The sequence below is a fragment of the Euwallacea fornicatus genome, chromosome 2, assembly GCF_040115645.1.
Source record: "Euwallacea fornicatus isolate EFF26 chromosome 2, ASM4011564v1, whole genome shotgun sequence".
Classification (NCBI taxonomy): domain Eukaryota; kingdom Metazoa; phylum Arthropoda; class Insecta; order Coleoptera; family Curculionidae; genus Euwallacea; species Euwallacea fornicatus.
The window spans coordinates 7239592-7267531 of NC_089542.1; the positions used below are offsets into that span (position 1 = coordinate 7239592).

At 33.6% G+C, this 27940-nt stretch overlaps 2 protein-coding genes across 3 annotated transcripts; one reads left to right on the forward strand and one right to left on the reverse strand.

Moving 5' to 3' along the window:
* On the reverse strand, positions 1-16596 carry LOC136348484 (uncharacterized). Of its 2 annotated transcripts, none has more exons than XM_066299342.1 (2): positions 16363-16596; positions 1-1174 (listed from the first exon to the last, which is right to left on the reverse strand). In XM_066299342.1, exons 1-2 carry the CDS (start codon positions 16372-16374, stop codon positions 8-10), a joined length of 1179 nt encoding a protein of 392 aa, XP_066155439.1. In that variant the 5' UTR covers positions 16375-16596; the 3' UTR covers positions 1-7. The 2 variants fall into 2 exon arrangements, with proteins under 2 accessions (XP_066155439.1, XP_066155429.1); XM_066299332.1 differs by lacking the exon at positions 16363-16596 and adding an exon at positions 1228-1256.
* On the forward strand, positions 14737-27600 carry LOC136348494 (uncharacterized). The gene is made up of 6 exons (XM_066299370.1): positions 14737-15065; positions 25446-25567; positions 25621-25854; positions 25910-26122; positions 26870-27085; positions 27137-27600. The coding sequence occupies exons 2-6, from the start codon at positions 25460-25462 to the stop codon at positions 27428-27430; spliced, it is 1065 nt and encodes a 354-aa protein (XP_066155467.1). The 5' UTR covers positions 14737-15065; positions 25446-25459; the 3' UTR covers positions 27431-27600.
* Positions 27601-27940: the final 340 nt, after the last annotated feature.

Sequence of the window (27940 nt, forward strand, 5' to 3'; positions counted from 1 at the left end):
ACTACATTTACACACTTCTCTTCTGGTACTCAGGAGGACCATATTTCTCATCCACACTCCCTGAAAACAAGGAGCTCGAACTCTCCCCACTAGAAATGGCCTGCTCAGTAGTAGTATCCACTGAACTACTAGCATCCTCTGACGTCACTGCAGGTTTATTTGCTTTGTATTTGATGAAGTACACCTCAGGCTTCGAAGACTGCGTAGAAGCAGCAGTAGGGACTAATACCGGTTTAGCTTGATTCTTGTCCACCAAAACGTACACCAAAGTCTTCTCCTCAACAGGAGCTTGAGGGGCAGACACGTGAATCACTTGCCTTTGACTTGCCAGGCTTGGCGCTTTGATGAAAAGGATTTTGTAATTCTTTCTAGGCGTCGAAAGGGCTGGAAGCACTTGAGGGGGTAGCGGAGGCTCTTCTGGGGCTACATGAATGTAGATATTTTTGGTGATTAGAGGAGCTTCAGGCAACAGGGTCGTCACCACAGGTTGAGGTGGCGAAAGAGCGATTTGCTCTTGTACTTGCTGCAAGTTAGGTACTAGCTGCAAGGTTTGTAGGTTGACTAAATGGGGATTTGATTGTGGGAGAATCTGCAGAAATTGTTGAGGTGTTTGAGGTGCTGGTCGAAGTGGTGTGACACTTTGCTGGGTTTGAGTAAGCAGCTGCGTGTTCAAAGCAAGTTGGTTACTTTGCTGGGTTGAAGTAAATTTGTTTGATGGCACCAAATTGGTGCCAGCTTGTCCAGTAAAAACAGTCTGCTGGTTTAATGGAATTTGACTGACTAGTGTGCCAGGGCTGTAGTAATCAGAAGTTGGCTGATTTGGCTGGGTTGGTCCTAATGTGATTTGGTGTTCAGGCAGTCGCTGTTGGTAAACGGGCTGAGGCAAATCTACTTGAAATTGGGATGTTTGAGGAACTTCGGGTAATCTTTGGGGATAGGTAGGCTGAGGTAAACTAAATTGGACTTGCGGTGATTGCGGAATGTTAGGTAATTGCTGCTGGTAAGAAGGCTGAGGTAAACTAATTTGAAGTTGCGGTGGTTGTAGAACGTTAGGCAATGGCTGCTGGTAAGAAGGCTGAGGTACGTTTACTGGAAGTTGAGGTTGAACTGGCTGTGAATAAGTGTATCCAGCCTGTGGTTTGCCCTGGGTTAGAATCACGAGACCCGCAATAAACTGTAAAAAATTAAATTATTCAAAAATACCTGAAATATTTGTAGCTTCCTTACTATGAGCACGATTTTCCCCATCACCTTTGTCACACCGTTAACTACCTAAGTCTAATCCACCAAAACTTGTGCTCAAACATCTTTATATAATACCCCACTCATCGAAGAAAATGTCATTTTCTAGAACTAAATTAGCCCAGAAACTTACGAAAAAATGTTTATTTATTAACCAGATGTTGGAACTATCCATTTCATTTGACAAAATAATGTATAATTCAACGCGTTATTAATGAAATCGTCGCTAAAACCTAATAAAAATCTGCTTTTTAATTGTCTATAATTTTACTACTATCAAATTATATAAATATTCAGATTAAAGTGAGAGTAGAGTGTTACCAGAAACATATGATGTTTTCCCAAAAAGCAATTGAGATCAATAAAAAATTGCCATGTGATGGATATGTGCTAATAAGTTTTGACCTAAATAAAATCATACAAGAAACCAAAAATTAACAGCGTTATGTATTCACCAGACGAGCTTTTTCTTAATGAATCCAAAGTTTATAAACAGGTCTAAGTATCAGTCAAGATCGATTTTTAAGGAAATTTCAGAACGATTATTGAAATCTCACTTTCACTACATATGTGTAATTCAAACTGGTTTGGGACTTTTTTGAGCGAAGTCGGTCATTGGGTTTGAGCCTAAACGTGAAACCTAAATTCGATCAACCGAAAACGGAATAACTTGCAAAATCAAGAGGAAAATACTGATATAAAGGGTAACAAAGGAAAACAAGAAAACTCCATTAAATTTCAATTAAAGCTGATAGAAACATCCATCAAAATAAGGAAATATTTATGTAATATGAAATTTGAACTACAATAAAAGTCGAATGTAACGACATCGAGGGGACCGAGTAAAAAGGGTCGTTATATCCGGTCATCGTTACATCAGGACTTGCTTTTTTTTGACGATTCAAGAAATATGAAAAAAAAACGCAAAAATGTATTTAACAAATTAAGAACTAAAAGAGATAAATAATAAAATGTAAATAACATTATATTTACATTATAATTAAAAAATAAAATATTTATATTTACGTACGTATGATAAAAACATATTATTTATTTAAATATTACGTAATTTTTGTTTGCTTTTTGCAATGTATGTTAAAATAACTCATTTTTTTTTTCTATGGAAGTGATTTCATTCAGAAGCCTTTTGTCGCTGAAATAACTGTACAGCTCAAAACTATTCAGGTTTATAGGGCTGGCAGGGCTATAAGATTTCTACAATTCATGCTGGCTTAAAATATTCACCACTCTCAGAGCCTTCATTACTTTCATCTTGGATTTCCTGAATGAGGAATACTTCGCTTTTAATTGGCTCGTCAGATAAAGCACCGTTTCTTTTCAAGTGAATATAAATATTTACAAAATCAGACCATAATTCATCTGACAATATAAAGTTTTCTTTTGTCATAGCAAAAGGGACATCATCTTTTTTTCCAAAATCATTATTTATCCTACTTCCCACCTCCGCTAAAGGAAAATCCTCCTCGTCTTCAAAGGCATCAATTACTGGTGTTAATTGTAAATCTACATATTTGAAACAATTCGTGATTGAGATCATACCCTGTTCCATGCTTTAGAAATTATTGATATTGTATTCAAACGATTAATAGCACGCTCTTTATTTCGCTGACTGTTTTCAATAATATTCATCAGTTGGAGCTTTCTAAAATGAACTTTTATTGATCTTATAATACCCTGATCAATGGGATACAGAACTGATGTGGTATTTGGTGGGACATATTGTACGTTGTTAATATTCTATAAATTTGACATTTTTGGGAACGCTGTCTACAAGAGCAAATTCTCTTCTTTTTTTTAAATTCAGTGTCCATATCTTGCAAAATTTTAATAAATAGGTCTGACTGTTCCGCTTTTGTCTGTAGTATTGGATGGACCATTGAATGCTGATCCTTTATTATTTTTTTTTTAACCACTTAAATAATGCCTGATCAATATCCCGTTGATTGAATCACTTCAATTTTTCCGTTGGCAAAAAATTTTCATTAAACGCATTCTTAATATTCCAAATTGGAGAAATAGTCGAACGCGATAAGAGAAAACCATTTGTAATGGTATTGTTGCGTTCCTCTGTTTCAAGCCTGGAAATTATTATACCTTTCTCCTCAATCGACAAAACTTTTCTTTAGCTTGAACTCATTTTTTAAATCACAACAAAATTATCAAAATGCAAACAAGCTGAATTCATATAATGAACACACCCTCTAATATATCTCAAATGATGTACAGCCGGTCACATAAGTCTACGTACACCTAGCAAACTCGTACCATTTCATACTTAAAATCATGGTCTAAAAAATATTTTTAAAAATATTGAAACTCTCGCATAAATGACCTTTATTGGTAATTCGAAATTTAAGCTTCGATTAATAGGTTGGAAGAACAAAAAATTAAGATCAAAATTTTCGATTTTGCAAAAATAAATATACAGCAGATAAATTTTATTGCACTTAGAAAAAAAAAACAATAAAAAAACAAATTAATATTTTGTTGGCCTAACTTCTGTATCTATAACTACTTGTAATCTTCTGGGCATGGTACAACCAAATTTCTTGTAATATCTAGGGTAATTTCGCTCTAAGTCGAAGTTAATACTCTTTTAAGCGTTTCCTTTCCTGAAATTTCGTGATTTCACACCCTTCACTTTAATTCGTCTCATATGTGTTCGATAAGGTTCATGCCTGGCAACTGTAGAGGAGAATGAAATTACTTGGGCATGTTGTTAAGATGGCATTTTTTGATATGAGTGACAAGGGCGGTATGTTTGGAATCGTTGCCTTGTTGGAATATGCATTGGTTTCCTAATCCCAAAAGCTCAACTGAAAGCAATAAATTATCAGACAAAATTTGGAGATTCTTCCAATGATCCATTACACCTTCAATGAAAACTACATTTCCCGCACCAGCCGCAGACATTGATTCCCCCATACCATATACTGCCTCCGCCATGCTTGACTGTCGGTAATAAATTTTCAGGTTTCAGTTCTTCATTAGTTTTTCATCATATTTTTCCTTTACCATCGGAACCAAAAATATTGCACTTGCTTTCATCGGTAAACAAAACCGAACTCCAATACTCAAGGCCCTTTTCTAAATACTTCTTCGCAAATTCTAGGCATTTTTTTCTAGTTTGCTGGAAGATCAAAGGCTCTTTCCTAGGAGCTCTTCCATCAAATCTCTTTGATCTCGAACTTTTCTTATAGTTTCAACACTGACACAATTACAAGTTTCCCTACGAACTTAATCAGCCAATTGCGAAGCACTAATTTTCGGGTTTAATACAATTTTTCTGACAATAATCCGAATATCGCTCGGTTTTATTTTTTTGGAATATCCAGATCGGGGTTAATTATTAGTTGAATTTGTTAAATTAGAGTTTTTTATAATGGTGTCCAGTGTAGGACGAGCCAACTTAACAATTTTTGCTATGTCGCCATAACATTTTTCTTCGTTTCGTAAAGACACTATTAGATCTCTAATTTCTTTTCATGCCATGATGTTAGATATTCAAAATTCTATTTAATGTGTTTTATTGAAAATTTTACACTAGACTAAAGTATCGTTTGTGCATATTTTAGCAATAAAAATCCATAAAGCTCAAAGAAAGTTGTAGTTTTAGTGGACTTTTGCTGTATGTTCACTTTTGTGAGATCGTAAATCTTTATATATATATTTTTTCTTTCAACCCATTAGTCGAATCTCAAATTTTTAATTACCAGTAATAATCATTAATGAGGGGGTTTCAATATATTTAAAAATATTTTTGGATCATGGTTCTAACTATGAAATAATACGTGTTTGTTAGGTGTATGTGGACTTATGAGACTGACTGTATGTATAATATATGGTCCTCGCTCATAATTTAGGCTTTTCCCCGACAATTTCTATTCTCTCTGCACTCTTCTATAAGAAATTAATTTATTTTCGCTATTTACTAACACAAAACATAATAAAAATATCTACATATGAAAAACTCAGATACTATGGCTTAAACCAACAAACTTCTTTATCGCAGTTTTACTTGCTGATTGTCGGTAAATAGCTCAAAGAAATTGATTTTTTGTATATTGACAGTAATTACAATACAAACTCGACACTATCAACATTCAATTAGAAATTTCGCAAAGGAGACCGAAATTTACATTAAAGCGGTGTGGTAACAGCTTTACATATAAATCTCAAAAAAACTTTAACCATATATAAGTAGATGTGTTATATATGCAGGTTAAAAAGAATTTTTTCTGGAATTTATCTATAAAGTCGCTAAAGACATTGTTTTTTAAAAAAATATCAATCAGTCATTAAATAACTTTTCAAAGAATGACGACAGTATCGAATTTATACTATATCCCGTAGTGTTGTTATATCCGGCTGGCAAACGATCAAAAATGTCTTTTTTACGAACGTTAAAAGCGATATTTTTACAATGGGGTAAATCCAAATCCAACCAAAAGTTCCAATTTCCATCGGTAGATGCGACTTGTTCTAACTGATGCCGTTAGTCACAACTTTCACTGTATCTTTAAAATTCAAATTTAATTAAAACAATCATCAAAATCAATCAAAATTTTTAATTTGTCTGTAATTGGAAATCGACATTAAAAAATTTCGGGCGTTTTGCCAACCGCTGAGATTTTTCATCGTTTGTAAAACAAGATAATAGATTAACTATGTAATTTCAAGCATTGTAGGACTTCAAAATATTTATATAGAGAGATCTGCGTCTGTTTCATAAGTAAATTGCCTTGTAAGTTTTTTTATTATCTTACCCAGGGTCTTACGGAATACGCTCTAACATAAATATACCAGGTGTTCAACAACTTTTCAGGCAAACTTCAACCACGTATACACTATTACATAAGAAATCCATTTGTAAAAAAAGTTATTGAAAGTCCTATAGGTAACGACATAAACAATAATAAAAGGTTATTTAATGTATTAGGCTCAATAACCCATTTGACTGTATTTTTGCTGAATTAACCGGACTGGACCATTAACTTGGCCTCCGCGATCTCCAGTTTAAAATCCTTTAGATTTCTTTTTATGATGACATTTAAAAATCGAGGTCTACCATACCAAAGTACGGAATATTGACAAATTGCGAAAACGGGGATTACAACGGTGACCAATAACTTATGTCGTCAGAAGCACCCGGCAAGGGTGACCATTCGAACTAGTGCGCCACAATTGGATTCGACGGACACGAACCTGTCTTCAAGCTAATGGAAACAATTTTGAACAACTTTTGTAAAATAAAATAAATAAACTTTTATATATTGTTTATCTCGTTACCTGTAGGGCTTCTACGGAAGTTTTTTAATAAATCGAAGTCTGATGTAGCCTTGTACATGTGGTTGAGGTTTGTCTGATTGACACGTTACATGCATATTTGATTCTACGTATAGGTAAGCACAAGTTAAATTATTATTAACCGTAGGCTATAGTAATACATGTACATGAATGATTTAGTAAATTAAATAACTAAATTTAAGAATTTTTTTCAAAAAAAGTACGAATAAAAGGACTACATTACAAAATAGACGTGCTTACAAAGCTCAAAAACAGAACTGCAAAAGTATGCAATATTGCAACAAACTAAACTCTAAAGGAAAATAAAACTCTAGTCTTTAAGGAGAGCTAAAATGTAAAATTATAAACAATAATTTTCAAAATTTTAGATTCCAATGATTTTTTCTTGATATTACGGCGAAGGAGAGATGCTCATGTACTGCAGATAAATTTTACAAACGAAGACATCGAGGACTAATCGTAAGTCTCAATACAGTAATTTAGAATGAAAATATACTGTATTCAGTGTTAGATCGTCAGCTTATTTCCAATGTGTATAATTAAGTGATTTTTAGAAAGCAAATTGATGAATGGTTTGTTTAACTTTAATACTATATTTAAAGGTTCGACAACTGAATCGGTGTTTCGTCATAAAATATACCGCTGCTTGTTTAATAATCAAATCAATGATTAGTTTACATAATAAAATTATGCCACTACAGTGTTTTAAAATTAGGGGCGTAGAAGAGGGATTTAGGGCTCTGTAGTCCGGAATATGAAATTATATAAGGGATAAACCAATCATCTGAAAAATATTGAAAATGCAACTTTTATGTTACATAAATTTAAAAAGACGTTTCTGAGCTTCCTGAGGCAAATATACACCAACAAGGACAATGTACCGGACACAGTAATAAAAAATGTATTTTGACGTTATTTCGGTGAAACATACTGTAATCAGATAATTGGTTTCTACAGATATCAAGTCCTAAAAACGTAGTTTGAGCCGCACATATTTTTCGGGGCACTCTCAATATAGTGAACAGATATCAAACTTCTATATCCCCGAAACTAAAAAACAAGACGTTTAATTTCATGTGATCGTATATTTATGAAATATGTTAAGGCTCAAAGTGCCATCTGTATTTTAATTCATTACGTGTAGGTTTTAAATATACATATTGCGAAGGTGCTGTTCTAAGAAGACTTAATAGTCATTTAATTACATAACTTTAAAGAACACCTACACGAGAATTTTTGCTACCTAAACATTAAGAAGAATAACAAATTTTAAGTATTGAACTTGTGGTGTTGGGACCTAGGTTTACCATGGTCAGTAATATAAAATATATTTACTAGATAAAACAGAGAATATAAACATGTGTCGCGGGTCAACCTGTAACTTAATGCCAAAAATATTTTTTACCGATTTGTCATTTTAACAAAATCTAATTTAAAAGGAGAACTAAGCTCTCTGCAAAGAAGCAGGAGGTTATTTCAAACCTAATTAATTATTCTCATATAAAAACGATTCAAGATCATCTTTTTGCCCATAGCTGCAGTACAGGAAGTAAGTATTTACCCAACTATTTAAATAATTACGTTTTACATTATTATATCTAATTTCTTTTAAGAAAGCTGAAGACTGGGGCATTCTAGGCTTTAGTACACTTAGTACACAGGCTTTAGTTTTAATGTGCAACATAATACACGACACAAATATCTTACTTTAATCACAAAAATTAGATTTATGCAAATCATACGAACACACCATGAGGAAAGTCACATTCAGACCTGAAATTAATAGAAAAGAGGTATCTGATGCTTAAAAATTATGAAGGAGTCGATGGAACTCCCCATAATCTGCTGCTAAGCAATAAAAATCAATAAAGCTCGGACTCCCATCGGTAAATAATTAATGCAACAGTCTGCTTCGGAATCTAAGATCAGACCCATCAAAGACAAATCACACGATCCCAATGAAAGTATGGTAATTTAATTTCATAAAACTCGTATGAAAACAATAATAAAATACAAAAAATCTGCTATTGAATTTGGGGGAAGTTCCCCATATATATATACAGGGTTCGCCATTACTCCGGCCTTGGTTCCTGGTGTCTTTGTATACATATCAATATGAAATGTTTAGTACAGTACTCATTTATATTGGAAAGCTGCATGATTTAATAATATTTTTGTTTATACAGAGTGTTCCGTTTTCGCTGGGCAGCATAAAGTTATAATTTTTTAAATAGCAACCCATACTTTTTTTTATGCCATTTGATGAAATATTAATTAAGAAGGAAAATACATTAAACATTTTTTAAATTGGTTGCGGCGTTGCCATATTAGAAGGTAGTGACAGGTAATATGACAACTAAATGAAATAAGTAATTTATGCTTTTGTTAAATAGAAGCAAAGCCTACTAGAATAAATCTGTTGGATTATAATAATGTCTGTTGCGATTTGATTGAAATTTTGCAAACATCTCCATAACTGTAAATGTTAGATGAAAAGATGTTATTGCAAATTAATAGAGAATTAAAAACTACATTAGGACTTGAAAAAAATCATGGGTACCATTTAAAAAAAAAAACGAGTTTCAGCAATTTGTAAAATTTGCAAATTAGCGCTCTTATACAAAAAAAGTATGGTGCATTAAAAAAATGTTTTAAAGTTTTTAAGTACCTCTGAATTTCATTTACTACTTTACAAAAACAAGTTTCAAAATTTCAAAAAACACCGGTTTTGTGATAATTTTTTTCTGATGCTGCATTTTTAAAGAAATTTCTCTAATATGGCAACGCCGCAACCAATTTAAAAAATGTTTAATGTATTTTCCTTCCAAATTAAGGTTTCATCAAATGGAATAAAAAAAAGTATGGGTTGCTATTTAAAAAATTATAACTTTATGCTGCCCAGCGAAAACGGAACACTCTGTATAAACAAAAATATTATTAAATCATGCAGCTTTCCAATATAAATGAGTACTGTACTAAACATTTCATATTGATATGTATACAAAGACACCAGGAACCAAGGCCGAAGTAATGGCGAACCCTGTATATAAAATATATTTATTTCCACAAGGAAAAGGGCTATCGACCATTGATGGTCTTTCTGCCCATGATACAAATTACTACAGTTAGTGTTTCCTACTGTCCAAGAAAAAAAAAAGAAGAAAGAACAAAAATGTTTGGAATCAGTTGCACTATTTACATTTACAGGCCGTAGTGCTCTATCAGGGTTGTATTGGGGAATTGGAGATTTGATTGTCTCGTTTGTCTTGTCGGACACAGTGGGGTTACTATTGCCCCATTGTCAGGATTGTTCTTCCATTTCGTTTGCATGTCCAGAATTCTTTACGTTATTCTTGTCATGTTGATGCTTTGGTATAGTAGTTGGTTGGATGGGGAAGTTCGCCATATTATTGCAAGAAAGCCGGTATTTTTTATTCTTGATTGCGACTATGTCTCTGGTAAATTAAATTAAATTAAGGAGCATTTTGAGTAATAGAGATGCAAAACTGTATATGTATAATGAGTTTATTATAATTTCCTAGCCATTCCGAACTAACACAGTATTATCATTATCATTAATGCATTTTTTTATTTTAGATGCACATGGCTACAAACTCTAATATTTAAAAATAAATTTAAAAAAAATGAACTAAATTACAGTTTAGATACCAAAAATGTACTATTTTGAATAGGGAATTTTTAATTAAACAGACTCTAAGAGAGATATAGAATCTAGAGGTTCCTTCAAACCGCTTAATGTCCCCTACAACCAGTGCTTCGAGATGAAACGTGGATTTATTGCAAATAATCGTTCAGGCATGGTTGACGAGGCGGAAGATTAAACACTGTGTGAAAGAATAATGAAGAAGGTGTTAGGTACATCGATCGTTTTATGTACTGATTATAAAAATAGATTTATTTCAACCAGGGTCTAACAATCATCACACTTCCATGAATTCGAGAAAATTTTAATAACTGGAATAATCCCTTCTTCCAAATTTCGAAACAATTTTGAACAATGCCGTTAACCATTCCAGATCGACAGAAAACACTCCGATTTTGCAAAATTTGTCAAAACTCCCATTAATTGACAGTAGAAATAATTACCTTTTACGGAGACTTTAATGAAAAACGAATTATGAAAAATACTGAAATAAAATTTATTTGCTAAGAGACGAACGTTACTGCTCTATAGTCTTCTGGTAACATTCTGTCGTTTGTTATGCAGGGTGTCCCAGATCGAAGTGCAAATATTTTAACCGTGGTTTCTACTAATGAAATTAACAAACAATTTTTTTTTGTCCAAAAGTCCTTCGTTTAAGTTCTAGGGCTCTTTGAATATGGGGCCCCATTTGGATAAAATAATTTATGATGGAAGAGTCTTTCGACGGATTGTCATGAAATATGGTGCACGAACATTTTTCGATCGCAGCAATTCACGAATAAAAAAATAAAATATACAGCTTTGCCATAACATAGATATAAGGGCCGGCCTATGAATATAAGGGCCCATATTTATTTAATCGTTAAATATTTCGATCAAGTGATTATATTACTCGATTGTACCTTTCATTTAGAGAACTAGAGTTCTTTACCATCAGCGATATCCTAATCGACGACTTCCAAATGCAAGAACGTTTACAAATGTTCATATCAGATTGAGGGAATTTGGTAGTTTCGCTCCTCAACAAGGAGAAAATTATAACATCAAGCATCATGGGGTAGATGATGAGCAAGAAATAATCAATTACTTTGAGGATAATAAAATTAGTAGTTTAAGAAATGCCAAGCATGACTTAATGATCCCAAAAAGTAGTATTCAAAGAGTGCTACCTCAAGAAAACTATCACCCTTAGCATTTAAAAAAAAGTCCAGGAACTCGTGGTCACTTTGAACAATTTTTAGTGTGCAACTTCATTCTTCTTTGTTATTTTGTTTCAAATAATTCAATAAATAACTTTAGGCAGACACAGTCTAATCCGAGGAAGATAAGAATTGCTTTAAAATAACTACTACGAAAAAACAACGCATTCTGTGAAAAACTTCCAAGAGACAAAAAAGTTTCTCAATGAAAGGTATAATCAATTAGTGTAATTGCTTAATCGTAATATTTAATGGTTAAATAAATACGGACCTCTATGTTCATAGTCCGGCCCTTATATCTATGTTATGGCAATGCTGTATATTTCATTTTTTTATTTGTGAATTGCTACGATCGAAAAATATTTGTACACCAAATTTAACTAAAATTCTTTGAAGGGCTCTTCCAACACAAATTATTTTATCCAAATGGGGCCCCACATTCAAAAATCTCTGGAACTTAAACGACCGACTTTTGTACAAAAAGAAAAAATACGTGTTTGTTAATTTCATTAGTAGAAACCACGGTTAAAATATTTACACTTTGATCTGGGACATCCTGTATATAAATTATATTCTGCCCGACCTAATTATTTTTAGGGTATAAATTTGAATATAGAATTTGACGTAGAGATCTAGAGTAAAACGAATGTTCCTAGAGAAAAATTGTTTAAATTTGCTTTGATAGGGAGATGCAGTGTGTTAAATATGCCCTGTAAAATTTTGCCGATCATTTCATAATTAAGCGTAAACATGAAAAGAGAGGCGCTTAAGCGTAAACACAAAGAGCATAAATCTGCAGCAATGGGAAAATTACACGGAATGTTTGATCGTTTTATACCTGATTCGGAAACAGTGGGAGATAAAAAGGAAATACGAGATTATGATCCAAAATGAAGACGTGACTCTAAAAAGATCTAAATTATATAAGAACTTCAAGTTTTGTGAAGTGAACAGTCAGTGACGAACTCCAAAAGAACTCTAGGTTCGAGAAATTGGTTCCAGGTTTCATACACAAATAATGTCTTGAAAATTTCTCCATCTGTGAAGATTATAAACGATAATTTGCAATCAAAATTGGAGCCAAATATTTCCAAAACTGCTCAAAAATTCAATAAAATCTGAAACTCTTCACGCCCTACGTACTTAGTTAAAAATATGAATTTTCAATTTTTTTCTCAAATATTCGTTTCGTTTAACTACCTGCATCAAATTCCGAGAGCTCTCTTCGTCACTGCTGTAAAGGGGTGCAATATCGAATCGATCACATCAATTAGCATACGAACTTAAAATACAACATTCTACGTTAATACCTATTATTGAAGTTACCATGAGCGACCTCGTTTTTTTTCAATATTTTTGTGTTAAACGCATTAAAGAATGACCGACATAAAACATATTTGGTCTATCTCCGTTACAAACACTCTAAACTGTTTACTCAATCCACATCTGGAACCAGTTTACCATTGTAAATTTGAATAAATGAATATTTTGTGGTTCTTAAATAATTTCTATGTAACAGGTTTTCTTGTCGGTCAATGTAGGTACATGATATGGAGTCATTTTATTTTTGTTTAAATTAAAAAAACCTTACTTCGAAGGCAAAAACCTAAAGATTTTGGGAAGTAAAGTTTTCAAGAACGCCATTTTCATGTTTAAAGAAACGCAGTTTTCAAATTGGGGCCCTATTTAACATCGAGCCTAAAGCTACCAATTTGAAATAATTTTGTACTGAAAGGCAAATTTTATTACTAGTTCATTACTCAAACTATAATTGTATTCTGACAATTAATACCGAAACCATTTTCTTATTTTTAACATTTTCAATCAAAACTTCAATAACTTCGTCAGGAAACGGTATCTCCTCAAATTATTACCATTAAGAAACGCAATTAAACGCCGTTTTAGCAACAATCTTCACGCGACCTACCTCCCAGTGCAACATTCCTAGTAATTTCACGTAGCAATTTGCCTGAGGCTCTTTCTTGCATCCCGGGACTAATAGCACTCAGAGGAAGAATGAAGATGCATTATTAAAATCACAAGAAAAAAAGATGTATTTGGGCTCGGATGCTAATGCCTGTAGTTAAGCTACATTGTACGAGACGAGGATGGGAACATTTTAATCGTCTCTCCGAGTCCATAATGAAATTTCTTTAATAACCGCGCTGTTAAGGGGTATAATTAAAGCTTAATCAGCGCTGATGAGAATAATTACTATTACATTATTATAACAACTAACCGGCTTAAGAGATTCGTGTATTAGAGATGGTACCGTTTTTTTTTTCCTCCGTGGGTAGTAGCCAAGCGTGTAATTATTCATTTCTCACGAGCAAAGACGGTGCGTAAAGGAAAGCAGAAAAGATGGAACATACACTAAGGTCAAGTAACAAAACATACACCATGAAGGCTCCAATGACTACTTTTGAGCGATAAAAAATATTTTCCGATACTTTGAAATTAAACCTTCGGCGGTGGTGTTAGCGAAGACATAAATAGAGATGTAAATTGTATTTTGAGCTATTCAATTTCGACTCAAACGAGTGTTTAAAAAAGCGTGATCGGAGATCAGTATTTGACTCTAACGGCATCTTTCAAGTTTTATTCATATTGGTATACAAAATATATTACCATTAGTGAGTTGGTCGTTCGAATTAGTATAGTATATGAAATTTGAACCACTGACAAAGCAAATGCATGCATATAATAACTATTATTATCTACGCAGAAGGAAATATTCTAAATATTTACATGAAAAATACTGGTATACTGAAAGAACTTCTACAGGTTGGAATTTCCTTCATTTTGCATTTATCACTCTCATTAACTTTTTGCCATTTAAATTCTTCGTAAAGGTATACAGGTTTTACAATATTATGGGGATGGCTGTAAATGACAACATCAGAATTGCATTTTTTTCTAAGCAACATCAAATTGTGACAAGTATACACGTGCATTTAGGAGCAAAATTTCATGATGCAACTGAACGACGGTTTGAAATAATATGACTCTTTCGTTACATATTTCTTGGACCCAAAAATTAACTCCAAATCATAAAAGAACCTTCTTTTCGAATGTTTTACCAAATGGCATCTTTATCAAAAAACGTTGCATCTTATAACCGTTAACAACTTATCATAGAGCTTTAAACCAAACTTTCAATGGAAAAAGCAAACATCCATTTACATAGTAATTTGCACGGCAAGTGCGAAAATAGCCTCGTAAAAACCCTATATAAATGATAGTTTTCGATCGTCCCAATAACAACTCGTTATACGCAAGTGTCCAATTTGCACCGTCCACGACAACACTAATCGCCAATTAACTTCAGCAATCCTCTTCCTGTTCTGATGCTTTAATTGCACTACCACCCTGTATAATACGAGTGTCACGAATAAATCATAGAGCAAATTGGAAAGATCATCTCATCAGTGTTAGTGAACTTGACATGTAGCGACCTGGGGCTTATCAAAGCCAGCCGGTAGCAGTCTGAAGAAGTGGTGGAAGATATAAAGAAGACCCGGAGGAAGGCCGCCGAAGAAGCTATCCGCGTCCTACACGTTCCAACTGTCGTTAATAATTGTTTTTCGTCGGTTCTTCGTGGTTCCGCCTTGCTTGATTAATTGGTATTTGCGGTAAGTATTGTCGCTTTTTAACTGTTAATTTATCTGTAAGGTTTTTGTTGGTGGTGTTTATTTAGTTTTGGGTTTTTCATGGTTTCACAATATGTATCTGTGTTTTGAGTTTTTTATTATGTGAGTTTCTAAAGCCAATATGCTTTAATTTGGATTGGAATTAGACATCAAAAGTAGTGCCTAATTTGAATTTTATGATGTGCTGTTGTAGTAGTGGAGAATGGGCCAACAGAAGAAACTTTGTATTTATTTTACGTACATTTTCTCAATGAAATAATAATAATTAGTTACATTGGGATATACGATCATCATCATCTGCCATCTGGCATCATCAAACAAGACCTCATAAGGATCTAGTATAAAATTATATATTTATATAAAATTTACCATTGTAACGCCACCATGTTTAATATTTATCCCACTATATATTTTTTATTTGTTATTAAGAGTATTTCTCCTTTTATATGGGACATTCGGTAGAAATACTTCAAGTTTAAGCACTAAGAAATACGTAAAGATGTATAAAAAATCGCAGAGAGAGTAAACTATTTTAAAAACTCGAATGTGAACGGGAAACATGTGATAGCTACACCCCTTATCGAAATTTTTAATTAATAGTTATAAGTAGAACCTGAAGTTGGGAGTCCAAAATCCATTGAGATAATAACAGGAGGATATCCAGAGTTCTAAGCTTCATTAAAAATTTTAGGAGTTAATAGGTATACCCATTCACCTCATCGTACATCATTAGTGAAACGACGAGAAAGTGTAAAGAAACTACGAAATACCGACATTTTATCACTTTAAAATAATAATCAAAAAACACTACTTACTGATACTACAAACCAGATAGTTTTAAAATGTTTTCACCCTCAAATTTTTCCACAATTTTTAAAACTAAAGGGTGAATTTTTCATCAAGGAATATGTTGACAATTTGTCATTTGTAATAGTTCTTTAGGGCTAACCTTCTAATCAAAATTGTGTTTCAACTTCACCATTTTAAATGCAAACTCAAAAAAATTTTTACATCTTCAAAAAGAGCATAATAAATGAAAAAAGGTACATGTCGACGTATCATTCATTTTTTTTCATTGCTAAAAAATTGAGGGGGGGGGGGCATCCCCGCACTACGAAGCCGTCTGGTATAGGAAAAGGCTTGAGCTTGGAATTCCATGAAACCTGTTAAATATGTACTTTTCTTGAAATTCGATTTATACTTTATTTTGGCCATGTTATGAACTTTTGCCAGTTATTTTATCTCAGTGATAGTTTGGGTAAACAGGCTAGGTACTTACGTTAAACTTCATACAGACTTGAGTATTTAACAGTACAAGACGACCAACTTTAAAACGGTTTTCTTGACTTACAATGTTCCAATAATTGGTCACTCTTGCGACTGTTCGATAAAGTCCAACACCGAATTTTATATCCGAACATGAAAAACCCCCGACACAAGTTTCAAAAATATGATATTTCAGGCTTTTACTTGATAAAATTCAATAACGTCCTAGGAAATACACCATTTTGTTATTAAATGGGAATGGATAAGAACGACAGAAAAAACAACAAAAGCGAACTGTCAATTTTCATTTAATGAGAGTCAATGCTCAATGCCATTGGTTTAATCAAACTAACGCGTCATCAAGTTTATGCACCCGATAAATAATAAAGGGTCATTGTAAATATGTTACAACCACGGTGTATATACGATGTTTTCCATAACTAGCTTTAAAAAAAAAACAAAAAAACTTCTATTATTAGTTCAGATTAATGTGTTTCTTCACTTTTTTTCCAGAAAGAGATGAGTAACAAGTTAATAATCACTAGCATATGATTCATTGTTTACCTAGTGCCCTTATCAGACACTATCGCGATCATCCCCATTGTTGTTTCATTTACGGTTACCATGGAAATGAAACGTCGTCGTTGATGATAACATGATTTATGTTGCGTTGTGATTTTATGTTTCAGCCTTAAGTTATACTGAGTGTGTTGGTAATTTATGGTGTAAAACCTTATATACACCTTGAAGTATTTACAATCCCCATACCTTGGACCCATCAGCACTGCATGCTTTGATATTTAAATTTGCCGTTTGGGTTATAAAAATGTACGTCACACCTTTGTGTACAATATATCAACAATAACTATAAGTTAAATCCAAAACATAAAAAAAACAACTTAGCAACTTTGTTTCCTTGAATCATAACGGTGGTATTTCGCTTGTCCTAAAACAGCAATTGAGATGATGATCTTGTCCGATTAGGTCCCTAGGTAAATAATGTGTTATATACATAGGTATTAACTTGTTCTTCAATAACACAAAATAATGTTGTTCTTTTTAATTTTATTCAAACAATATAAATTTATAGCAAAATACCGTAAAATTATTCACAAAATTAACTTACTTTTGTTACATACCAACAGCTCCTCCGAATAATATAGTTCCGAACCAAGTAATAATTAAGTGTCTTTATTTCTTTTAAAGTCAGTAGTGGAAAAATTGCATATACACTGCGGTTGTAAAGAACTTCCGACGACCCTAATATCTTAGATCCTTTTTTTATGTCGATGTTCGGAACATAACGAGGTATTTTGCAATCTTGGTAGATATACCATTATTTCTTGAAAGCATTCCCTTAATGACTCATCAGTTTGAACGACCAATGGCGTTTCGTCTGGCCTCGTACCAATTTTTGAGTTTGACAGTTAAGCTTCATTTGGTCGTTGTTTTCCTTTTTTTTGTCATTCTTGTGTATTCCCGTTTAATAACAAAATGGCGGAAGTTCTTTGAATATCATTGAATACAATTGGGTGGAATGATTAAATTTCAGGTTTGAAACATTTTTGACGGATTTTCAGAGTTCGGACGTGAAATTCAGTGTTGCACTTTATTGAAAAATCATAAGAGCGCTGTTCCGTTACAACCTTGTAAGCGAGACAACTCATTTTAAACGTGGTCATCTTGGACTAGGCTAAAGAAGGTGTATACAGACCTAAGCATTTCACCGTCTACAAACATTATAACGAACCGAGCGGCGAACAAACCCATAAAATTTGCAAATTTATCTGCAAACGCGTGCCGTGCCCCGTCCAAATTAATGTTATGTTCGGCGTTTGGTTCACTGAATTGTTTTAAGTGCGACAAAATGTTCAGGCCTATAAAAAGAATATAATAAAGATCTAGATTATACGTTACTCAAATTTCCTAATATGGGCAAAATGGGCCTACATTAAAATAAATATAACATGTATTTGAAAATAAAATAATTAATCAGTCATATGCAGTTTCGAGTTTACACCTACTGGTATACTGGAGGTTGCAATAATATTGCCCCCCCCCCCCCCTTCTCCTCTCCCACATCCACCTCGTCCAAATTTTGAATTGATTTTGTGACGAGAAATTATAATTTTTATTTTAAGAATTAAACATAAATTTGAGGGGAGGGGGGGCCTTTGGAGAAACATCGGGAATGTTGTTCCAGTTAATTAATATTGTTTTCTCTAATTTTTTTTCAGCGTTTTGCACATGCGTATTTCGTTGTTTCCTTGCAGTTTGACGCGTCTTAACCTGTAATGAAGGTCAATCGGAACTGACGTAAGCATTCGTTATTCTTTAAGTTTTTTAATGTTGGACGCAAGAGCTGGATCTAAGGGAAAAAGCCCCTGGTCATACATCTAATAGGTTTTTGATCTCCAACTTCCATCCAAATTCAATTTCCATATTCCGACGTTGTTACTTTCTTGATTTGTATGACGTCTTTTTTTTTTGCGTAAACGCAAAAATTACAAACTGAAACCACTTCCCGCGGAAAATAAATCTTCGAATCAATCAATAATTATAATAAAATTAATTTGTAAACTCATTTTCTCCAACTACACATTTTTTCCTCTCCTCATTAACGCTTAATCCCAATGCCACCGGCTATTCATAAACCAGCGTGTTTAGCAAACACGACCAGTTAATCGCAATTGTTTATATATAATTAATTGCCTGTGTAACACGTGGCCACTCATTCACAACCTGGAGATATAAAAATAAAAACAATAAGAATAGCTATAACAAATGGACTCGGACGTGGTTGCTCTGACCGTGAAATACTGACCTGAACTTGAAATGATTTTATTGGGTGGAGAAATTGATGTAATTTACATTTTTAACTGGGTTTTAACTGTTTTATGAAAGCATGTATGTTTTGAAAGAAATGAACGTAACTTGACGTTGGGTGTTAATATGGTTACCTACTTGAAGAATCTCTAATATGGATGTTATGGAAGTTTTATGTAAATTCAAACGACCATTATAGGAACGCGTTATGTTTACAATAATTATTACATTAATTCTGGTGTTGTTTCACATTTCTGAAACATGTATTTCACGTTCAATCTCAGCAAATTTGCACATCTAATTGGAAAAGTTTTCTTACCGGAAAAAACTTCCATCTATCGCCTTCTAATTAAACAAATTATCAGCCTTAAATGCGTGAAATTGTAACATAAGACCTCTTGATTGCCCACTTACACGCCGAGCACCTGGAGAATTCATGTGTATAAAGCAACCGAAAGCAATTTTGATCTAATTTAATAAAATTTGCAAACAATGAGTACCGTTACGTAAAGCACTGCCGAAGGAATTCGACAAAGACGCTGAAGGAATTAATAGGTCCAGTATGAGGTCCCATGTATGTGGACACCGTGATAAAATTTGTTTCAAGGTATAAGTTCAGGTCGTGCAAGTCAGTAGAGGTTTTTATGTCACTGTTATTATTATCATTGGAAAAACGCTTAGTAATGCACATAGAAGGTAATGGAGCGAAGCACCGACAAGAAGATGACCTCCTAAAAAACAGATTTAGACCATTGCTTTTTACATCCCAATAAGGATAAAAAACAAAAGTCATATTCGTCCCCAACTTCATAGTGGCTTAATGATGGTGAACCTGTCGGGACCAGCCTTAAAAGGAGATCTGCAGAGCTCGCGTTTGAGTTATCTCTAAGACCGGTTGTAAGATGTATATTATGCCTCTTAAGTGGTAATTTTATTGATTCCCCGAAGATGAAGGATTTAAAAGAAAATACCGTAGACTGACCACTTAATATTAGCACGCGTGATTAACGCCTCGCACGGTCAGGTGGAACGGTACTTAAAATTCCCCGATCTTCGGAAAGCGAAGAGTCTGTGAGGTCGTTGGTACTTATGCGTATACACATAACGGTGGTACCGATACGTATGGAAAGAACTGCCTTAAAACCAGCTTGATTCTTTCTATTGAATACACACACGTCTTCTTGTTTGCTGACATCTCAAACCGAGTGTTTCCGCAACAATACACGGTCTGTGTTTCGAGGTACTTGGAAAGGAAATGTCGGTACTTATGTATAATTTGGTTTCACTAAAAATTACATTACCTCTGAGAAGTTTTGTGCGTGTATCTAAGGTTCGAAACACGATTTTTTCTGTCCAGACAGATGGTTTTGTAATTGCTCTTTTCTTCATGCGGATTTTAATACACGCGATCTGTGTGAAAATAACTCCTAATGTAACACTTAATGGAGACGAGAACGTTTTGAAGGCAAACTAGAAGATAATGGGCTTCCTCTTCTTGAGAATCACTGGATTATATAAATTGACAAAATTGATATAATCAAGTGATCAATCCGATGTATAAAATTTCAAAAATCTGCAATTTTTAACATGAAGTCGGAAAAGTAAATCCTTTCAGGAACGTTTAGCAGAGTAAAACAATCATATCATACAGGGTGTCCCATTTTTTCGGTAGATAAAACGAGAGACATGTTGAAGTATCACAACCATGATAAAATCACAGAGTGTATTATAGAAACTTTTTCCTGTAGTCCTGCCAATTCAATCTGTTCTAAGTTAACTGTTCACCATTGGTAAGTATTTTATTATTCTAGATACAAAGTCTGTGAAATTAACAAACTATAGTTTATAGTTTGGACCTTTGCGTGGATAATAAGAATACATTTTTCTAATCATTTAAAATTTTTTAAAAATTTCATATAGCGCGTACTTTCTGTTGGTTACTACATGTCGATGATTTCACTGTGTTTCGTATAATTATAAACAATTTTCATGATTTTTTTTTTATTTCAATCCAAAAACATTAAATTTTTAAGACGCCACTGCTCGCGCTCATATTTTGTGTTGACCTTGAATTGATTTGATTCATACGATTCGAATGAATGACGCACATGCAAAGACCCAAATTACAATCTATGGTAGCACTTTTTCCGCCGATTAAGAGAGTGAAAACAGAAAAACAATTGAAAGTGCTGCTTAAGAAAAAATGAAGGATTTTTTTTTAACGGAACACCCTGTGTATTTTTTATTCTAACGTTCGCAAATCACTAACAGAACAAAAAAGACCATATGCAATATTGAATTAAAATTGAAAATAACTGAATTAGTTTTTATAAAATTCGATTTAAATTTGTAATTATTATTATTATTTAAAAGAACTGCAGTTTAGTTAAGTTTTTAACATTGCAAAACGACGTTCTCCGAGCGAGAGAAAAATGATTCGCAAGCACTGGAACAATATGGCCAAAATCCTGAACGTAATCAACCAGAGAGAATGTATTTCCTAAAACTATGCAGAAAACTTAGGAGTAACGAAATAGTCTTTGTGCAAACTAGAACTTAAAAAAAAATTATAAATAAAGGAATAGACGTAAATGTGTAGGCAAATTCTGAAACGTACAAAAATAATTCAATCAGAAATTTAGCAAAAAACAATAGTTTAAAATGTTTTGCGATTTGAGAACTAAAAAATGTTACTTTACACCCTTTAAGTACCAGCCAATACAAACATTAGTACCTGGTGACATCTAAAAGAAGCTCATCTTTTACTAATGAATTTTAGATATGTGAAAGCAAAATTTGAACTTTTTAAGACGTATTTGATTGAACGATGAAGCTATTTGTTCAAAGAGAAAAACGTTTAATCCCAAAAACATGCCTTATTGGTATAAGAAAAATTTATTTTTCATTCAACCCAGAAAGCCTCAAATACAATTTAGTATCAATATGTGGTGTTGTCTAATAAGCACTCAAATAATTGGGATAATTTTCTATGAAGGCACTTAAACAGGAAAGAGATATATCGATATGTTATCAGAATTGCTAAAAGTACATTTAAATTATGTCCACTTAGAGGCGCGAATATATTTCCAATAAAATGGAGCTCTTCCCCATCAGTTTCACGAAGTCACACTGCTATTAGAAATATTTTTCCAAAACAGACGGATTCAATCAAATGGTCCGATATGTTGGCCCCCAAGATCTTCTGACATAACTCTATTAGACTTTTTTGTGGTTATATGAAAGACAACTTGCTACTCTAGTCGAGTTTCAAAATAGCATTTTGGGTATTTTAAGATCCACGAATACCTGAACAATTATAACAGCTTCAAACCGTGTAACAAAAAATGCCGTAGATACATTGAACTAAAGGGTAATGTGTTTTCACATTTAATGTATGTTGTTTTCTTATGTTGCTTGCTTAAATTTAAAAAAAAATGAAAAGTGAAAATTATTTCGCAGCCATAGACAGCCAAGTAGTCTAAAGGAAAAATGAATGAATAATTCGATTATTTTTTATTTTAGTCCAATATTGCATATGGTCTTTTTTGGTCTCTTGGTGATTTGCGAATGTTCGAGTAAAAATATACAGGACGTTCCATAAAAAAAAATTCCTAACTTTTTCTTAAACGCTCCATTCAATGATTTTTCTATTTTCACCCTATATAACTTAGAAGACCTTGTAGGTATGTATGTAGTTTCTGATACTGCCAATTGTGATTATAACGAGTATGTAGAGTGTCCGTAAAGACTAATCGATAAAACACAGTGATGATGGCATGTGCAAAACTGATTCAAAGTTGTGAAATTATAATTAAATTTCCCAATTTCAAGTTGTTTTCCTATTTCACAACCAATGTACAGGGTGTTTGGTATCTCGTTACATCCCTTTAAAGGAGTGATAGAGCATGAGGTAAGGACTAAATTTAACTCAACTTACCTTAGTACCAAAATCGATAATAACAAAGCTATAGAGTGTTAAAGTTGAAAAAATAAATCATATCTTCTTTAATATCTTGCGATTTCTTCCAGCTAATTTTGTAAAATTGTGTATCCAGAGGTTCTTTGGAAAGAGAAATTCAAATTTATGCATCATTTAGTTGTATCTTCTAGAGGTTGCCACCTGCGACGATTACGACCCCTTCAAATCGCTACAAATTTTTTGAGCTACACTGTATGTCAGTTTGGACTAGGAAGAGGGATTTCTTTACCTTTTCTTGTTAAAAAAGGTATACTTTATTGAAGTCACTAGAGGCAATAGTTTCCGAGAAAACCGCACTTAAAATGAACGTAAAAATAATTTAATTAATGTAATAATAATTTCAGCATTTATTGAATTTCCATTAATATTGTAGGCTTTAAAAGGATCGTTGTCTGTATTCTGTGAAAGTAATACTTACTTTATTCTAATTATTTAAAGTCTTGTTGAAAGTGATACCCTCTTCTTCTAATACACGCACGTGCCCGTTTTCTAATTTGTACATGAGTTATTCTGGCCGAAAATGTTTGTTTAAGACTTACGGCAGCTTGTTCAATACACCGTATTAATTGTTCACATGTCTGTTTTTCTTGAGCATAAACCATCTCTTTCATCTCATCCCATACGTGAAAGTCCAACGGAGTTAGATCTGCACTCCTTGCAGGCCATTGTATGGGGCCTCCTCTTTCAATCCACTGATTCGGAAACCTTTGATCCAATAACTCTCTTACAGTTCAGCGCTGATGAGCGGGGCACCCGTCATGTTGGAACATCATATTCTAACGAATATCTAATTGTCTATCTTTGAGTAGTGGTGGCAGATGATTAATAAAGAACACCTCGTATGTTTGACCATTTACAATATTTGGCAGAAAATGAGGTCCGATTATCATGTTGTTCATGACACTAAGCCAGACATTCATGCTGAACTTAGTTTGATAGTTATGATTTTTAGTTAAACGTGGATTTTGTTCAGCACAGTAATGAGCATTGTGGAAGTTAGTTATATCCTCTCTATCAAACTTCAATTCGTCAGTCCATAAAATTTTCTTGAGGAAAATTCCATCTTCTATATCAGTATTTAAGATGAACCTGCAGAAGTTTATTCTCCTTAATAGATCGTCTTTAAGCAACTCTTGAGCCGAAGTATAGTGATATAGATGTGTGGTTGCCCTCTAGAAGATACAACTAAATGATGCATAAATTTGAATTTCTTATCCCAAAAACCTCTGGATACACAATTTAACAAAATTAGCTGGAAGAAATTGCAAAATATTAAAAAAGATATGATTTATTTTTTCAACTTTGACACCCTGTATCTTTGTTATTATCGACTTTGGTACTAAGGTAAATTAAGTCCTTACCTCATGCTCTATTACTCCCTTAAAGAAATGTATCGAGTTACCAAATACCCTGTACATATTTCAGTCACTGCCCCGGATTTCAAGTATGAATTACGAATTAAGCTGGATCTAAGGGCGAAAATTCAGTACAAAAACGGTGCTCCCTGTCGCAAAATCCTCAGAGATTCTTAGAATTGTACGTTCAAAACATATTAATTATTCAATTCGATTTCTTCAAATTTTAATCTTTTTTTCACGAGAAATATTGTCAAAAAGACACCCGGTGCATTGTTCTGGTGACCAGTTTGTGTGGGATTCACCGAAGCTCTACACATTAACGCTTGAGATTCCTTTTGACCTAATCAACGATGGCTCGAGACTGACCCTGAAGGATATAAGCATCGGAGTAGAAGAGGCGTGTGGTTTAAATTCGCTAGTGCCCTCTTGTGTCTAGTTGTGAATTTTCTTTTTGTTTTGCTCCGTAAGATAATTTTTTTTTTCGAATTTTGTTGTGTATTTTATTCTTTCTTTCCACGCTTTTTTTTCGTTCCATTATGGAAAACGCCTCTTAACCTTCTTGTACCACTCGTTCCAGCTGCTCTTTTTCCTTGACCATTGGGTCTTTGCTAGACTCATTATATTTTGACTTATTCTGCAATATAGCGTTAATTAGAGATCTCGGAGTTAAGGTTTCTACGAAGCAATAATTTTGTTCTTTTGTACTTTTCGAATCTTGACTTGGATATTAATGCGAAAATTCAATGAAAAAACTCATTAATGTATTTACAACTCCATTCAATAACTCCGCAAAACCTTGTTTATCATATCAACTTATTTACATCGCAAACTATTAATCCTTGGATTAGTTTGCATAAACAAGAATCAACTTAAAACAAACAACAGGTATTTAATGAACATGTTTTAATACACTCTTTCATTCATTAATTCTAGGGTACACCATCACCATGAAATCTACATTGCTATTCGTCAACATCTTCCTCACAGGATTGTCCACTATACACGCTTTTGGAGGAAGCGAAGATCGATTCATCAAGAAATACGCCATGATGAAGGTATGTTGGCTTTTACGTGAATTTTTTCTAGATTTCAATGCTGAATATCGCAGATCTACGAGTCTTGCTTTGGACCTGAAGTAGTAAGGCAAATTCGCAAAGAAATGAAGAATGCATGCGCTAAATGTGCTACATATGAAGCTCCACCACCTCCAACCACCCAAGCACCAGCTCCATCTACTGTGGAACCCTCTCAAGCTGATGCTCAGGCACCAGCCGCGAATTCGGTTTACCCTGGAGGAATTGATATTGACAAACTCAATCAGGCTATAATCGCCTACAGGCCTGTAAGTTTTTTGTATTATACACTTAGTTGAAAAAATAAAAAATTCTTTCTTATAGAACGCTCCGGCTCCTCCATCATTCAGACCAGCCTCCTACAACCCTCCTCAAGCTTTAGGAGGCAATTTCTACAGTCCAATGGCCTTCAGCAGCCCTAATTTTCAAGGTGCGGTACCCTACTTCTATCCAGGATACCAGCAGATCCCCTTCTCACCTTATGGAGGGTACCCAATGGGAGGTCACCAATTCTACAACGGTGGTAGTCGCATGTCGGTAGGTTTATCAGTGTTGTTTTTGAGCTTAAATGAATTCAGTTATACACAGTGAATTTTTTTTATGTCTCAAGAACCGTTTGACTATTTAAAATCTAATTTTAGGATGTTAACGCTATAACGGGAACACGTTGGGACGTCTTATTTAAAATTTCATGGTTCATATACAGGTGATGATAAGAACGTGTCAAATCCCATGATGTAAGTTTTTTAGCCAAAAATCCATACCGTGGAGTGATTTATGTATTGCCACAAAAAATTTGCATATTTATTTTATTAATTTTTACAATAATTAAAAAAAGGGGCGCAGTAAAAGTTAATCTGGCTTTTTACATTAAAAAATGAATTATTTTTTAACTAAATAAAAACGAGTTCAAACATATTGGAGGAAGAAGGAAAACGTTTTGAAAATATTTTGGAAAATAAAAGATAAAAAAAGTTGTGAAAGTTTTGATAGTTTTTTTTGTTATTAGTGTAACAAATCGTTGAATAAATGTTGATATTTTTGTGGTAATACATATTACGTCCCGGCGTTCCTTCTTGCCAAAAAAGATATAACGTTTCATTTGACATGCCAATGCCACACCAACATCTTGTAGAACTGTTTGCCACAAAATTTCAAACAAGACATCAAAATGTGTTCTCTTCGTAGCATACATATGTATATCCTAAAATTTCGCGTTAAATAGCCAAGCAGGTCTCTGGACATGCCCTTGTAACCTTTTAAAAATTTATCCGGTATATGCAGAGAGATATGGACATTAGAGGACAGATTGAGGCTATAACATCGAAGATGACCGGCAAAGTGCGCAATGTTACTTGCGTTATGCAGGAATTGGGGTATTTAGATGGAAACTTAGAGCCCAATTTCAACAAAATCAGCCAGAGAATCGGAAACCTTCCTGTAGACGATGAGCTGAAAAGAGATATGCAAGATGGTGTAACTTTTTGTCAGCAATTTTCGGTAAAATCTTTAAATATAAAATAGATAAATTTTAACACATTTTCTATATAGCAATGCGTTCCTGACATCAAAAAAGACAAATCTCCGCTCTCAAGAGAACTAATTCGACCAATGTTCTTCTTCAAATGCTACAAACATAAAAAATTGGAAGCCTGCATTATGAAAGATGTGAGAGAGAAATACGCAGGAGTGAGTGATGATGATTTCGAAGGGAGTGATGTGGAACTGAGAAGAACAGGCCGGAAAATGGATTCTCAGGAAAAAGAAATAGACACTTTAGCAGCGTCCATGTACGAATTTCTCTATGCCAGCGACAGCGGTTTCGATATTGATGGCATCTTGTAGAATCTTGCCCATGATTTTCTGTCAAGGAAGAAGCTTTTTGTAATGTTAGTACAGTTAGTTTTCTTGGGGAATTCTCGGATTTTTGCAAGGGAATCGCGCAAGAAGCGAAATGGTTGCATTGTGAAAATTCGATAAGTGGATAAAGAATAAAATAGTTTAGTTACTTTCTTTATTATTGTTTGATTGAGTTAAAAAAATGGTGGTAATAATATTGAAAAATTCGATTAAATTCGTGGTGGTAGCATCTTCAGATTATCACGAAAAATTCTTTTAGGCATGTAAACAGCATGTCACTTTTGCAGTTTTTGTTGGCATTTGTACCTATCCTTAGGTAACTCACCATGTACTTGATATTGCAAAAATCTCTAGAACACCAAATTGGCTAATGCATAAGTTTATCTCAGACATCTTACCAACAAATTGCTTCCTCAACTTTCTAATTCCGTTAGCTGCATACAAAGAACAATGAATAAAATATACCAGAAACACACAAACATAATATAAGCCTTA